Source organism: Onychomys torridus, chromosome 5, assembly GCF_903995425.1.
Source record: "Onychomys torridus chromosome 5, mOncTor1.1, whole genome shotgun sequence".
NCBI classification, from domain to species: Eukaryota; Metazoa; Chordata; class Mammalia; order Rodentia; family Cricetidae; genus Onychomys; species Onychomys torridus.
In genome coordinates, this window is record NC_050447.1 from 13,205,727 (window position 1) to 13,222,421 (window position 16,695).

Consider the following 16,695-nt stretch of genomic DNA (forward strand, 5'->3'; position numbering starts at 1 on the left):
ATCTAGAAATAAACCTAACCAAGGAAGTGAAGGACCTCTATAGTGAAAACTAAACCTCTGAAGAAAGAGATAATGACATTAGAAAATGGAAAGAGATCCCATGCTCATGGACTGGTATATTTAATGTTGTGAAAATGGCTATTTTTTGAAAAGCTATGTATAGATTCAATATAATCCCAATCAAAATTTCCAAATCTTTCTCTACAAACAAACAAACAAAAAAAAACTACCCTAAAGTTGATATGGAACCCCACAAGACTGCAAGTAGCAAAACATTCCTGAGCAAAATGAACAATGCTGGAGGGATTAAGATATATTGCAGAGCTATAGTAATAAAAACAATGTGGCACCAGCACTACAACAGACATATGGACCAATGGAACAAAACTGAAGACCCAAACGTGAGTACAGAATTATAGCTATTTAATATTTGACAAAGAAGCCAAAAAACATAAGCTGGAGGAAATAAAGCATGTTTATCAAATGGTGCTGGGAAACCTAGATGTCCACATGCAGAAGAGTGAAGTTAGACCTGTATCCATTATGTTGCACAGAAACTAGCCCCCAAAGGATCAAAGACCTAAAAATGAAAACTGAAACATGGAAACCCCTAGAAGAAAACACAAGCAGTACTCAACATGATATAGATGGAGGAGAGGACTTTCTGGATAGGACTCCATGTGCTAAGAATTAAGGCCAGCAATTGACATGTGGGATCTTATAAAACTAAAAGATGCCTGTACAGCCAAAGAGATAATCAATCAGGTGAAGAAGAAGCACCCAGAGTGGGAGAGAATCTTTGCTTGTTATACATATGATAAAGGATTAATATCTAGAATATATAAGAAATAAAGAATGCGAAAAAAAATAAATGACCATGACCCATTTAAAAATTGGACCTGGAATCTGAACAGAGAGTTCTCAAAAGTACACACACACACACACACACATACACACACACACACACACACACACACACAAATATCTCAAAAAATGTTCATTGTCTCTAGTAATTAGACAAGTGCAAATCAAAACAATTTTGAGATTTCATCTTACTTCAGTCAGAATGGCAAAGACCAACAAAGAAACTGACAAAAAATGATCAGGGGGAATCTGGTAAAAAGGAAACCCTCATTCACTGTTGGTGGGATTGCAAACTTATGCAGACATTATGTAAATTAGTGCAGAGAACTCCCAAAAATCTAAAATTAAATCTAACATATGATCTAGCTATACCACTCCTTGGCATATGCCTGAAGTGCCTGGCATCCTACTTTACAGATACTTGCTCAGTTATACTATTCATTCAGTGTTTATTGCTATACTATTCACAATAGCTAGGGAATAGAATCAACTCAAATGTCTTTCAACTAATGAATGGATAAAGCAATGTGGTACATATATACTATGGAATACTATTCAGATAAATGAAATCATGAACTTTACAGGTAAAAGGATGGAACTAGGAAAGAACATATTGAGTGAGGTTATCCAGACCCAGAAAGACAAATGTCAAATGTTCTCTTTCATCTGAGGCTCCTAGCTTTAGCTCTTCAAATGTGAGTACATATACTGAAGTAACTGAAGAAACCAGGAAAGTAAAAAGGGACCATTCTTGAAGTGGGGGGAGTAGGAGTTGTCTTAGTTACTTTTAAATTGCTATAATAAGATACCACGGCCAAGGCAACTTAAAGGAGAAAGAATTTACTGGGGGCTTATAGTTTCAGAAAGTTAAGAGTCCATGACCCTCATTGTGGGGAGCATGGCAGCAAGTAGGCACAAAAAATACTAGAGCAGTAGCTAAGAGCTCACATCTTGAGACAATAACCAGAAGTCAGAGAGAGTTAACTGGTAATGTCCTGGGCTTTTGAGATCTCAAAGCTTGCTCTCAATGACACACCTTTCCCAACAAGACCACACTTCTTAATCCTTCCCAAATAATTCCACCAATGGGGTCCAAGTATTCAAACATCTGAGTCTATGGGGGCAATAATGAAGAGAATAGTAGGGTACAAGTGATCTAATGGGATAAATGTGAGAAACAGGGGGTTCTAGCTAGAGAAGGAAGAGAAAGATAATAGAGAAGAAGGAGGTAGGAAGGTAAAATAACAGTCAGAATGTTTGAAAAAGTCACAAGGAATTATACTATTAACTATCTACCTAAATAACTATAATACACGTAAGTAGGTGTATAAGCATACATGTATAGTTTAAATAATTTTCTCACCTGGGCTGACAATGCTCTATCCAAGGGTCAAAGGCCATTTAGCAAAACCCCAGCACCAGGCAAGAAAAGCCCTCTTTTGAGTTGTTGGTCAGGGTTGTCCAAGAAATTCCCCAAATATTACACACTATTGCTATATTCCCATGGCTACCCACAGGTAAGTCCCTACAGGTAACTCATTGGAATGTCTTATCCTGAGAACTAACTCTAATGATAATAGAGGCTGCACTGCAAACTTCCGAAAGAGGAAAGCAACCAACAGTCCCACCCAGCTAGACTGCCATGAACCACACCAACAGACAGCATGGCACAAGGGTGTAGTAGTGACACCCATACCTTGGTGGTAAACAATAGCTCTTTAATTGAACCTAAGCCTCTCTCAATAATATCTGGTACTGAAAACCTAGTGAACTACTAAGGGTAGTGAAGTCATGGATCCTGGAGAACCTACCAACCTCCACTTCACTAAACCAGCACAATCCCTATTACATTCTCAATGTTTGTTCTTTCTTATATCCATAGATAAATACAGTCTTCACCCCTCATCAAGGAAACATCTCTTTGCAATAGATAGAGACCATTACAGAGAATAACAACCAATTAAAATGCAAAGTTCTGGAGCCAGTCTCAACTGATACATGTACAACACAACTCCTGAATATAAGGCTCAGGGATCATTGCAGAAGAGGGGACAGAAAGACTGGGAAGGCCAGAGGAACAGGCTCTCAGTTTGCTGTGAGATTGTGTCTCTTAAAAATGTCAAGTGAAGTCTCACCAACCTGACCTCCTAAACATGAGCCATACAAGGACAAAATAATAGACATGCTGAAGTGGATGGGGAAAGCCTGGCGAGACCTCAACTTTATATAGAGAACTGTAGGTAACTAAGGAAGGCCGAGAGTGGGAGAAATAGTCTCCTCCAAGAAAGAGTAAACCAATTGTTTACCCCGTATCAAATGGTCAGCCCTGAAAACATACATACAAGTAGCATTATATTGACTCAGCAGATTATATTTTTGCACTTAGGAATAACCATATTTATATATGTATATAATAATAATTAGTGGACAAAATTAGTGGCAATAGAAGAGGTATATATGGGAGGGTTTTGGTGGAGGAAAGGGAAAGAGAAAAATGATGTTAACTATAATCTCAAAAAAAATTAACAAAAATATTTGAGGTAATGGACATAATAAATAAATATTCTTATGTAATCATTGCATATTATATTGCACTGAAATATCACATTACCACCATTAATATGTACAATCATTATGCATTCATTTAAAATTTTACAACACTTTTAAAAGTTTTATGCACATATGGTTGCTTTAATACTACACTGTGAAGTAAACAGAACATGGTAAAGTATATATTTATTCCGTAGCTCCATTAATATTATGAAATTATAAAACTTGGGTTTGACTGAAAAATGTGTCTGAATCCAGTCTGTGATCCAGAGAAATCCTGAACATAAAACCTTATTTTTACCCTTGATTAACATTACTGACACAAATGTTTTCATTTTCAGTACTAAGTTATTCTGAAAGCTTATGCAATATCAGTTTCAAATATCCTTTTATAGAAAATGCTTATTAATGATCAGCTCATGTAACTATGGAAGATGTTCTAACACTTCAAAGCCAGATGTTATTTCTAAGCAATGTAATACATTATTTCACAGTTTCAAGCCAGTATAAAGTGAACTTGAGGCACAAACTGAAGCTTCACATTTGACCATTTGACATAATACAATTATGCTCTCCATCTTATTAGCTTTATTATCACCCTGTGAGATAAAGCCCACCAGATGAACAACATTGGACTCACCACCTACTTAAACTGACCACATTCACTGTAACTACAGCCAAAGTGATTCTGTTTCTTTTACTGTTGCCTATTTCTAAGCAAATGTTAGGCGAGGTTATAGCCCTGGGATTCCCAGCACAATCTTAAAGTATTTGGCACCCTATGTAAAAATCATCCCAAGTTTTCTGTAAAACTATGTTGCTATTAAGTAAATACATATCCATAACGCATAGCAGTTAAGTTGCAAAAGTTAGGTTTGGTTCCTGAATAATAAGTCTGCATTGCTAATTAAAGTCTAAATGGTACAAAATTTCTTTTGCTGGTGCTTTTTTTCACCTGCATACATGTGCTGTGTTTTTCACCTGTGCTTATACACCTGCACACATGTGGTGGTTTGGATGAGGTATGTCTCCTATAGGTTCATAGTTAATGCTTCATCCTCCATTTGTAGTACTCTTTGGGGAGCTTATGGGACCTTTGGGATGTGGACCCTTACTGGAGGAAGCCCAATACACTAATGTTTGCTCAGCTTTATGTTATTGACAATCATCTCACAATGGTACTTACAGAAAGCTGGTATGTCTGTGTGTGTGCACATACATCCTTGTGTGGGGAGAACTGACCCAGGATTTTTTGCATGCTAATCATATTTCTTAGAAATAAACTATACTTCCAACCACAAGAGAAATTTTAGTGTGTGTGAATTAAAAAAATTGTTTGGGGCTAGAGAGATGAATTATACGTTAAGCGTAAATATTGCTCTTTCAAAGGATCCAAGTTCAATTCCCACCATCCATGTCAGGCAGCTCACAACTGCCTGTAACTCCAACTCTAGGGAATTGAACATTGGTGTGATGGGTACCCAACTCTCCGCCCCCTCCCCATCTCTGTCTGTCTCTCTGTCTCTGACTCTCTATGCATGCACACAGATACACTAATACCACACACACACACACACACACACACACACACACACACACACACACACACTAATCTTTAAAATATTCATTAGGTTGGCTTCAGGATAAATCACTTAGAGAAAATTTGGCTACTACTTTTTAATCTGTGACTGACATTTGAATGAGAGATGTCATATAACAACAGACTATTAGTTTAATCTGCTGCATATAAGAATATAGTTTATAAGAAACAAAAAGAAATATATTTTGAGGCAGAATAACTTTAAAAGCTATACTATTTAAAAGAAGTATTAGAGAAAAACCTAACAAAGAAGTTAAAATAAATAAGCCATGACTCTTTCATATGATACTCTCAAGAGGTTTTCTGATGGATTTAATAAAAGTCCTTGGAGACATTGGATTTTACTTTTTGAACTATTATTTTGGCTGTTTTATAGTTTTCAACTTGAAATGTCAAATGAAATGAAGTGACCGCTGTTTCAATGATGGCAGACTGGCTGGGCCTGCAGAAACAGGCTCACAGGATGTGCTCTACTGGGTTAGGAGATGGTGGACTAGTAGTGTTGGCTATTGCAGAAGCACTGTGTGCAAACCTGAAGCTGGGTTCTACACAAACACTCTGTAATGACTAGTCTGAGGAACAGAGGGAAGGCTGCACTCACTACAGCCTTGGAGAGCCACACCATGAGAACATGAGAAGCGTGTGGAATCAGAAACAGTTTCCCAATGGGTACAGGTCTTTTCAAACACAAACTGTGGTTAGGATGGAGGCAGGCAGAAAACATCAGTGGCAAAGGTAAAACCAAGCATGGGCTTGTAACCCAGAGTCCATAAAATCCCACATAAAATCCCACAAGGTAGTGTGATCCCCAGAACACCAGGAAGAATTAAGCCGCACCTCTAGAAAGACAGTTAGAAAGGATGACACATAGATTCCGTTCGGCATTGAAATACAGATCTAACTGGTCTGAGTTATGGAGATTAGAATCCCTACTCTCCAGAGCCAGCCACAAAGTCAGAACCAAGGAGCTGGAGAAAACCATCCTAATTAGGAAGAAATACTGACCAATAATAAATAGTTCTTATTTCATTTCTTATCATTAAATTTATTTTTAAAATTTATACTTCTGTATTCCATTTTTTGGTTTTGTTTAAGCTTTTATCTTAGCTAACAGATTTTCTGTAACTGTTCACTTTTAATTTATATATTTACTTAATTTGGGAGGGTTTGCATGCCATAGCATGCTTGTGGAGCTCAGAGGACAACTTGGGAAAGTTGGTTCTCTCCTGCTACCAGTATGAGTCCTGGGGATAGAGCCATGTCTCCCTCAGGCATGGTGGCAAGCATTTACATCCATTGGGTCACCTTGCTGGCCTTCTTTTCATGCACCTTCTCTATAACATTTTCTCCATTATTTCTCATAGTTCTAACCCATATACTTTCCCTTCCATTCATAAATTGCTCCCTCTTTTCTCCTTTTCTTTGCCTTTTACTATTAGCACCCTTAGCTCTGAAAATATACACATTGCATTTCCCAACAGTGCTAGTGCTTCTGCCTCTGAGCCTTACTAGACACATACAGGAAACAAAAGGTATTTTTACCATGTGTTTACATTTGGACTGCTGTCAAACCACTGTTTCCATTCCTATAGTTGGCTTTCCCTCTAATTTAGCAATAGGAAACAAACCCCCAAAGACAACTCATCAGGAAAACATAAACAAACAGATGGGAAAATAACAATTAATGTTCAGTATCTAACAAAAAGATACATCCATCTCAATTAATGTATGAAACAACAACAAAGCAAATGAAAAAGTGTGAGAAACAAGCCAGTATGATATCACTACAACCTACTAAGCCCTTAGTGTTGGAAACTAAAGAACAGGAAATATCTGAAAGAATTTAGAGTCCTACTTTCCAAAAGAAGCAGTGATCACACAGGATAACTCAAGAAAATCCATTCAGGACTAGATAAGAAAGTAACACAGCATGTGAAGATGGGAGTAATATACCTAACCGTTTCAACAGTGTAGTGGACAAGTTCAGCAAGAAAACTGAGGATCTGTAAAAGGGTCAAACAGAAATGCTGCCAATCAAAGTATGTGTCAGATAAAGAAACTACAGTGATGATATTCCAAGATGTAGGCCAGGATGGAGATGCTCTGAAACTACTGGGCAGAGGCCACCAGCACAATCTTAGTCACAAGCCTGACTCTGAGAAGCCTGAGCTTCCTGAGGAGTCCTGACCTTCTGGGGCGGGGACAGTGAGTGCATGACTTTCTTCCACTTATACTGTTCCTTTTAGAAATGGTCCTAAACCAAATGAAGATCTGCTTCAAGTTATCTCTAGAGTATGACTGGTTTCAGATATTTTGTAAAGTTTGGAGGAACCATTCAAGATTCACAACAATTTTTAAAAGGTCATTATAAGTGTCCAAACATTTATATTCTTTATGAAAAACCTTTAGAAAAGGTTGATAGGAAATCTGAGAATTTCTCCACAAGACACCTTAAATATAATTTACTCATGTCCACCTATAAATGACATTAGAAAACATAATCATAAAAATATATTATGCATCAAAAACAGAAGTTTGTTGGAGCTCCAAATAACTGTTGGAAAACATACTGACAAGGGTAATTCTCTGCACTTCCTCAAAGGCCAAGCAAACAAACGAATATGCTCTCTATACAGGGACAAAAATTTGCCTTGCCAGATGCAGAAAAAAATGAAACCTCAGAAAACAGATTGAATGCCACTCATGTAAAGTACCCTGCCATCACTAGTCCCGAGTTAGGAGGAAAGTTGTATTGGAATCCAGAGGAATTGAGGTATAGACCTTTGAACTGCATCCATAAACAACATGAAAACCTTCGTGTATATATACTGGTTAATGACAGAGTTCACACTGAAAAGTTTCCAGAACTAAAGAATTAAGTTTTTAGGCAATTATTCATTTCCTTTTTTATTTTACAAATGAAATAGAGAAAGTAAAGCTTATGAACTTAAGCATAGGAGCTAACAGAACAATGATGGCCCTCGCAGGCTATAGTTATTCACCTTATTTAAATTCCAGCAGCATCTCATGACCTGCTATTTACATGGAGATCTGTAAAGCCTGTATAGCTACTTGCAGAAAGGACTAAGGCAGGTCTACATACAAAGTAGTTACAGATCAGATCCAAACTCTCTGAGAAAGCCTCCATGTTGACCAAATACTCTGAAAATTTTTTTTAAAATAAGCATTTCCAGGAAGTTGGTTTTTCTTCAAAGATTAAAGCAAATGTTCACACACAGCCCTGGCAGCAGCAAGAATACACATGATTAATTACACAGCTATACTCCTAGTTACTCACCCTCCTAACAGTATCTGTGGCTGGCTGGATTCATTTGTGATACCGAACACATCAGGAATTAGATCACCATTAAAGCTGAAAAGAGGATAGTTTAAAAATTAGGCAGCCGTCTTATTAAAGTGCCACTTTTAACTAAGCTTTCAGGAGTGTGCAACATTACCATACTCAACAGTGTCTATTTGTGGCCAAGGAAGCAGAAATGACAGTTGCTCCTTCCAGACCAAAGTCTTTTAGTTTTGCTAATGGGCCCACCAGCTGCAATAAACCTGCTGCAGCAACTATAAGATTTAGATTTGCATTATAAGGAATTATACCATTACCTATCTACCTAAAAATACACACAAGTTAGGTTGGTGAATAAATATACTTAACTGAAATGAAACTTAAATGAAACTTCTCACCTATGACAATGCTTCCTCCAAGGGTCAAAGACCATTTAAGAAAAACCCAACACCAGGCATGCAAGGTCTCTTTTGAGTTGTTGATCAGAGCTGTCCAAGAGACACCCCAAATATTACATGCTATTGCTATTTCACTTAGTTTCCCCCAAGAGGTAGAAGTTGAGTTCCTAGTCCTGAAGACATGCTCTTCAGACACACGACCTGAAGAGCTAGAACTCAACTAAATATGTCTTCTCTGAGGACAAGCTTTCATGGTAACAGAGGTTGCAATGCAAACTTCCAAAGGACAAAAGCAACCAACAGTCCTACCCAGCTAGACGCCTATGAACCCCACCAACAAATAGCATGGCACAGTAACCCTAGGGTGCAGTAGTGGCACCCATATCAGGGTAGTAACCAACAGCTCTTTATAGTGGAACTAAGACCCTCTCATCAGTAGTGAAATCATACCCAAGGTAGTGAAGTCATGGATCTTGGAGGAGAACCTACCGACCTCCACTTTACTAAACCAGGCACAATCTTTATTACATTCTCAATACTTGTCCTCATACTCACAGATAAGTATAGTCCCCACACCTCATCAAGGAAACTTCTCTTTTCATTCTCTTTGCAACAGATGGAGACCATTCATTCCCAACTGATACATCTACAACACAACTCTTGAACATAAGGCTCAAGGATTATTATAGAAGAGGGGACAGAAAGACTGGGAAGGCCAGAGGAATAGGCTCTCACAGTTTTCTGTGAGATTGTGTCTCCTAAAAATGTCATAGATGCTCTATCTATGAAGGGTTCACCAACATGATTGCCTAAACATGAGCTGAACAAAGATAACAAGAACAGACATGCTAAAGTGCATGTGTGAAAGCTCAGGAGGCCTCAACCCTACAAAAAAAACTATAGGTAACTAAGGAAGGCTGAGTGTGGAAGAAATAGTCTCCTCCAGGGACAAGTGTACCAATTGTTTATCTATTATCAAATGGTCAGCCCTCTAAACATACACCCAAGTAACATCATAGAGACTGAGCAGGTTATATTTAGGAATACATATGTATATACATATATGCATGTAACAACAATTAAGAAAAAAGAGGCCATTAATTTGAAAGAGAGCAAGAAAGGATATGTGGGAGAGTTTCGATGGAGGAAAGGGAAAGAGAAAATGATGTAATTATAATATATCCTCAAAAAAAACAAAGGAAAAAAAAAAGAACTGTATTTGCATGAGCTACCTTTGGAGACAGAGGGGTTCGTTCTGACAGCTCGACTTTCTAAGCAGTAGCATATAAAAAAAACCCTCTTGCTAACCCATACTGGACGCATCTTAGAGCCGGAATTAATGTCAGTTTGGTGACCTTTTGGGTTTATCAGTGAGCTCTGTGTAATATGGGGCTTGGCTTCCTAAAAGATAGGTTGTAACCTCAAATGGGATTCCATAATTGATGTAGAGGTTGCAACTATTTGGCAATAATAAAATGGTTTTGAATTTTAAACAACCAAAAATTAATTTAAATCCAAACATATGATGAATCCAAGGTATTTTTGCATTACATAACTGCACTCCAGCTTTGGTTATAAACATAAAACAAGTACCAGGTACCACCCAATGGCAACCAATGCTCTGCTGCCTGAAACTCCTTGCTCACATCAGTACTACTGCATGGTATGAACTGTAGTGCTCTGAGTATACAGTTTGTGCTGTTATGGAAACATAATGGTTTAATTATAGAGAGAAAAAAGGCATTTTCCTATTGTTATTCCTCAGCATGTAAGTACCAAATTAGCAACTATTTGAATTGTATTGTTAGCATGTTTGATTTTTAAAATTAATTAAGTTGTTCACTTAAATTTCATGAAAAAAAAATCATTCAACAATGGCTTGGTATTAAGTAGACTTTCCAACAATTTCTGAAATGACCCTAAACAAAATCTGCCACTTTAAAAAATTATATATTTATATGAAATAGCATTCTCAGCATTGAGGTTTAGAAGATGAAAATATTGATCATCTTTGGAAAACAATGAAAAAGGTCTACATCCTGCACTATGGAATGTTCAACCAAGATTTGGTTCCTATGTAAAGGTGAAAAAGAACACTCTGCTTTTTGTAGTAAATTTAACTAATTTTAAATTAACAATAAAATTATATGTATAAAAAGCAATTATTTTAAAATAAAGTTTTTAATGACTCAGTCAGTGAGTGTCTGACTTGCATACGTCTATTTACGTCTATACAGCAGAGTCATATAGAAAGGTGGAAAGGGTCATGAGAAGGACAGCATTAAGGCCCTGCTCTTGACTTTCCATGACAGTGAAGGAAACATTAGACTTAAAATAATCCATAAAAGAATCCCTAGATGCTATAAAAGTTCATACTTGTCATTAATCATTATAATAACAATGAAAAAACACACAAGTGTAAAAGAAATCAAAGGAAGCACTCTTCAGAAGTTCACTCTATGGGTTTCTAATTCAGACTTCTTATCACTGTTGACCCATGATTGGGAATGATTTTACTAACTGTAGATGGCATCACTTGGGAACCAGAATGAGACCAAGAATGATCTTTACCTCATTACCAATACTATCTTGTTTGAAATTTAGATTGAGTCATCTCATTTATTTTGAGGAAATAAATAACATAAAGGAAGATTTAATTTAAAGGACTACATTTTCTTCTTAATGTGGAAATCTTTCCCCATTTCTGGAGGGAACACTATATTCTTCATATTTGTCAATAAACATTTTAACTCAAAAATTGTTATCTTAATTAAAGAATGACACATGACTACATATCACTATAACACAAGGAACAAATATGAAGTTACTGAAATTAAAAAAATCCATATCTTTCTTTCTTCAGGATAATCATTTTTTCTTTCTTTTGTGCCTTTACTTCATCAGAGCAAACAAATCATGTATACAGGTTCCTATAAGCTTCAAGACGTGAGTTTAGTGTCAATCTTACTTAAGAAAGTAATTTCCTACATAAAAGATTTTATTTTATGTTTCTAAGTTTTAAACTGTTCAAAAGCAAGCACATACTTACTCCATAATCAGTGGCTGGTCTTGAAAAGTCCTATTGAGTATGGTCATGTTCTTAGAATCTGTAAAAAAAAGGATATATATGTGTATATCCACACATACACATATAATACATACAAATAGAAAGTGCTAGGCATTTAAAATTATTTTTCTTATCTACAAAGTATTCTTTCATTCTTTACAAGATTCATCTCTAACTTCCTTCAACAGTTAGTACTAAAAAGACATCAAAAGCTTCATTTAATGGTAAGCCATACAAGAGTTCACTTTATAGTGAAGATTCAATTGACAATTTCATTTGAAGTTCCCATCTAAATATCTTTTAGTTGAATTATTTTTCTGTACAATTTGGTAATCAACAAGATTTCAATGTAAACAAATAAAATAGCATGTCTAAACCTATTCCACGCTGCCATGTCCATGTTTTTGTTTTTGTTTTTTTATAAGCAGCACTTGCATATGGTACTCTTGTAAATTAAAGGATGATTGGATGCATTAAGATTATTATCTGTATTTCCAAATGCTGACAAGAAGCACACCTGAATTTGCCCTGTTTGAATAAAGCTGTCTACTTATGAGTTATCAATTGGCTTTTCAGATAGGCTTTCAAGATTCATGGATGGATATAGTAGATTGACTCACAACCTATAACTTTTAGTATTTTTCTGTACTGGAAAACTATGAAGCAAAAAGAAGGGTTTGCCAGATATCCTATCATTGCGATGCAAAATAACGTAAGTCTTGCTGTGGTGATTGAATAGGTGTGACTCCCACAGACTCAAGTGTTTCAATGCTTGGCCTATAGGGAGTGGCATTGTTAGGAGGTGTGGCTCTGTTGGCGAAGTGTGTCACTGTGGGGGTGGGCTTGAAGTCTCAGGTGCCTAAGCCAGGCCTATGGCCTGTAGCACTCTCAGCTCCTTTGCAGCACCATGTCTGCCTACACCACCATGCCTCCCACCATGACGACAATGGACTAAAGGTTTGAACTACAAGCCAGCCCAATGAAATGTTTTCCTTTCGAAGAGTTACTGTGGTCACAGTGTCTCTTCACAGCAATAAAACGCTAACTAAGACACTTGTTAATCAGGTAGACTGATTTTTACAGGCATGTGTGGTAAGGCAACGTCTATAATTCTACTACACCCATCTTTGTGTTTGTACACTGAATTTAGCAGTATTAAGAGGCCAAGTGCACCATTCATTTTGCTGATGAGACTATTAGCAGAACTGCCATCATCTGAGCAGCTGTTGTGCACCTGGCCACTTCTCATAGCTAAAGGACACAGTACCTTCCTTAATGTCCTTAAGATTGTTCCCTCAAAGCTCTGAAGTTGCCTCAAGACAAAGTCTCACATTTAGCCCTGACAGGCATGGAAGTAAGTCTGAGATCTACCTGTCTCTGCCTCGCAAGTGCTGAGATAAAGGTGTGTGCATCATACTAGGCCTGGAGTGAACTCTTCAGTTACACCAACAACACTAAAAAGCTAACAGGATCTCTTCTTGAAGCAATCAAGAGTGGATTTTGCTCTCTAGAATGGACTATGTTAGATTGCAAAAGAAATGAGCTTTAAAGAAGTTTTTACTAGAACATGAGAACAGAATATTCCATTGTTTTGACAACAATAACTGTTACATTTTCATTAAGAATATCAGGTATGTTTTCACAATTTACCCTTTCCAGTCAATAATAAATAGTAAAAACTTTAAAACTCACTTAATGTTTGATTTTGTCCCCAGAAGATAACAGCTCCTAATTCATTGTTGGTATGATTTTGGGGAAAATATGTGAGTAGGACATCCATTTGTGAATCTCCATCATAATCACCAGGGACTACACTTGTTACTAATGCACTGTGACTCCTAAAGGAAGTAAGAATTTTAAAAATATCAGAAAAGTTATAGCAGAAAAGGACATCTATATACTTACTATGCAAAATATTTTCAATTCAAAATTCAAGATTTAATAGAAATAATTAAATTTACTGTTTCTTTTGTATCTTATGCCCCCTTGGGTGTATAATCCTTCTGGTCTACAGAAGAATTCATAATGAATGGAACATAGAACAGTTTCTATATACTACCATAAATCTGAACTATATCAGTAGAAAACCTGTTTATATTCAAGCACTGGCTCAGTGGTAGTGTTTGTACAGTACAGATGAGGCTCTGAGTTGACTTCCATTGTCACTAAACATAAGAGAAATGAATACAAGGGGGTGGAGAGATGGCTCAGCAGTTAAGAGCACTTGCTGTTCTTGCAGAGGACATGAGTTAGGGTCCTAGCACCCACAAGGTGGTTTAGAACTATAGCTTCAGTTCCAGGGGGATCCAATGCCCTTTTCTGACCTCTGAGGGCTCTTGTATGTACAAGGGCTGAAGAATTCCAGGCGGTGGTGGCGCATGCCTTTAATCCCAGCATTCAGGAGGCAGAGCCAGGTGGATCTCTATGAGTTGGAGGTCAGCCTGGTCTACAGAGCGAGATCCAGGACAGGCTCCAAAACTAAACAGAGAAACCAAACCTGTCTCAACAAAACAAAACAAAACAAAACAAAACAAAACAAAACAAAAAACAAAAAAAGGAGGGGGGGGCTGAAGAAATGGTTCAGTGCTTAAGAAAATGTACTGTTCTTGCAAAGGACAGGAGTTTGTTTCCCAGCACCAGGAAGGGAGGGCAGCACAAACACGTGACTCCTGTGGAGCAGAAGCCCACTCTGGCCTCTGAAGGCACTTGCACTCACTCACATGCCCATGCACAGACATATAGACAGAGACAGACAAATCTTAATCTTCAAAAAATTAAAATATCAATTTCTAATTTATATATTCTATATTCTAATTTAAGAATATAATATTGTATTAATTTAAAGAAAATTTTGAGGTTTTTGTTTTAACTTAATAAAACTGGCTGGGTGGTGGTGGTTCAGGCCTTTAATCCCAGCACTCTGGAGGCAGAGACAGGTAGATGGATCTCTGTGAGTTCGAGGCCAGCCTGGTCTACAGAGCTTTTCAGGACAGGCTCTAAAGCTACAGAGAAACCCTGTCTTGAAAACCCAAAGCAAAACAAAATAAAAAAAAAAAATAAAATCCAAGCCCTTTATATCTTATATATTTCCTTGACTTATAACTCTCAAAGGAAAAAACACCTCACTTTCCGGTGGTTAGCTCATTTCCTGTATTTATCCATTTCTGTTCCATTTTTTTTACTCCAAATACTCATGGTAACAATTACTCCAAAAATATTTCTGAGAATAAATTCTTTTTCATTCATTTATAGATTTCCTCCCAATGTTCTATATTTAAGGCCAATGTTTTTACAGCATTCTGCGTTTAAATACTGCTGGATTTGAGCACTAGTGAGCCCCACAGGGATGTGAATACAGAGATGGTAGTTCATGCCTTCCTCAATTGCTTGCCATGGTATCTTTTGAGACGGGGTCTCTCACTGCATTTGGAGGGATCTTTCTGTCAATTCCTGCTGTTTGTGAAGCAGGTACTTTACAGAGCTGTCTTCCTATCCCTCTGCATTACTTAGTCTATGATCCTAATTCATACTTTCTGTAAATAACAGGTAAACCAATATAAGTACATTTTTCATAATGTGCATTTTTTACAACATATACTGACTCCTCCCACAGACTTGAGTTCAAACATTTTCAGTACTCAGAAAGCATGCTAGTCTGCTCTGACTTCCTTTCCCGACATCATTCTCCCAGAGTCTCTACCTCTTCTCATTCATTTGCAAAATGCTATTTTCACTTTCATCTTTTGTAAATGCTATGTACTCAAACTTAAATACTATAAAGTAAATGTTATTCAAGCTATGTTGTTAAGCTCAAATCTCATGACTGTCTGGAAGCTGTAGCTTTAGTTTACACCGACCTATCTCTTTCTCCATTAGCTTAGAGAGAGCATCCAACTTACTTCCTAGAGTTCCCACAACATGTTGACTCACTATCATTGGAATCAATGTTTCATCATAGCCAACCATGAAAAAGGAAGGACAAGAATTATTATTTAAATCACATTTTAAAAATTAAGATAATTTCAAAATCTTGATTTCAGTTCTGTCAAAATCAGTATTAAAAATTCACCATTAGATCAAAAGGAAAAAATAAAAAAACAAAACAGGACAGGTCATTGACCTTTCTTCCACATGCAAAATATTTTTAAGATGGTGAGACTTTTGTGAGTGATCTGCTTCTGCCGCAATTATCATGAGATACAGCTCATTCAAGAAAGCATATTAATTTGCAAGGGAATGAAGGATGTTTATAGAGAACAGATCTGGATCCACCAACAAAACTTATTTTTGTAAAGATGGATTATTTTTAAATTTTATTTTCAAATATTTATGTCTCTCTCTCTCTGTGTGTGTGTGTGTGTGTGTGTGTGTGTGTGTGTGTGTGTGTGTGTGTGTGTGTGTGCTGGCACCACAGTGTATCAGTAGAGATCAGAGGACAATTTACAGGAGTCAATTTCCTTCTTCCACCACGTGGATCCTGGGCATCCAACTAGGTGATCAGACTCAGCAGTGAAGTGCCCATCCCCAATCTTCACTACGTCTATTTCATTTATTCACTTTGAACAAACTGCTCACTACTCAGACTCCAGAACTAGGAAAATGTGTCACAATACCACAGCTGAGCAGAACTGATTTAAAATACAACCCAAGCTACAGCATATTCATACTATAAGGACTAATATTTCCCAAAATAAGCATTTGTACTTACTTCAAGGATACCTTTACCTTGGGTTTAAAATAGGGTGCACTCTGATCTGCTAAAAAGACGATTAAGTCATTTCCTAAAAGAAGCAAATAAATAATTTTAGAAAAAAGTGGTCTTTGGTGAATCATTCAGTCAGTGCTTAAAAATTTCTAGGTACTGTTTCTATAAGAAAACTTTTATTCTAATCTAGTCAGAGAGCACTGTCAAGGA

At 36.9% G+C, this 16,695-nt stretch overlaps 1 protein-coding gene across 1 annotated transcript in view; it reads right to left on the reverse strand.

The window, feature by feature from the left end:
* Positions 1–16,695, reverse strand: part of Itfg1 (integrin alpha FG-GAP repeat containing 1) — a 152,786-nt gene that overhangs the window by 134,179 nt on the left and 1,912 nt on the right. The window contains exons 2-5 of the mRNA XM_036186693.1: positions 16,489–16,561; positions 13,473–13,618; positions 11,763–11,820; positions 8,313–8,387 (exon numbers count right to left, since the gene is read on the reverse strand). Of these exons, the coding sequence (XP_036042586.1) occupies positions 8,313–8,387; positions 11,763–11,820; positions 13,473–13,618; positions 16,489–16,561 (352 nt within the window). The remainder of the gene's footprint in view (positions 1–8,312; positions 8,388–11,762; positions 11,821–13,472; positions 13,619–16,488; positions 16,562–16,695) is intronic.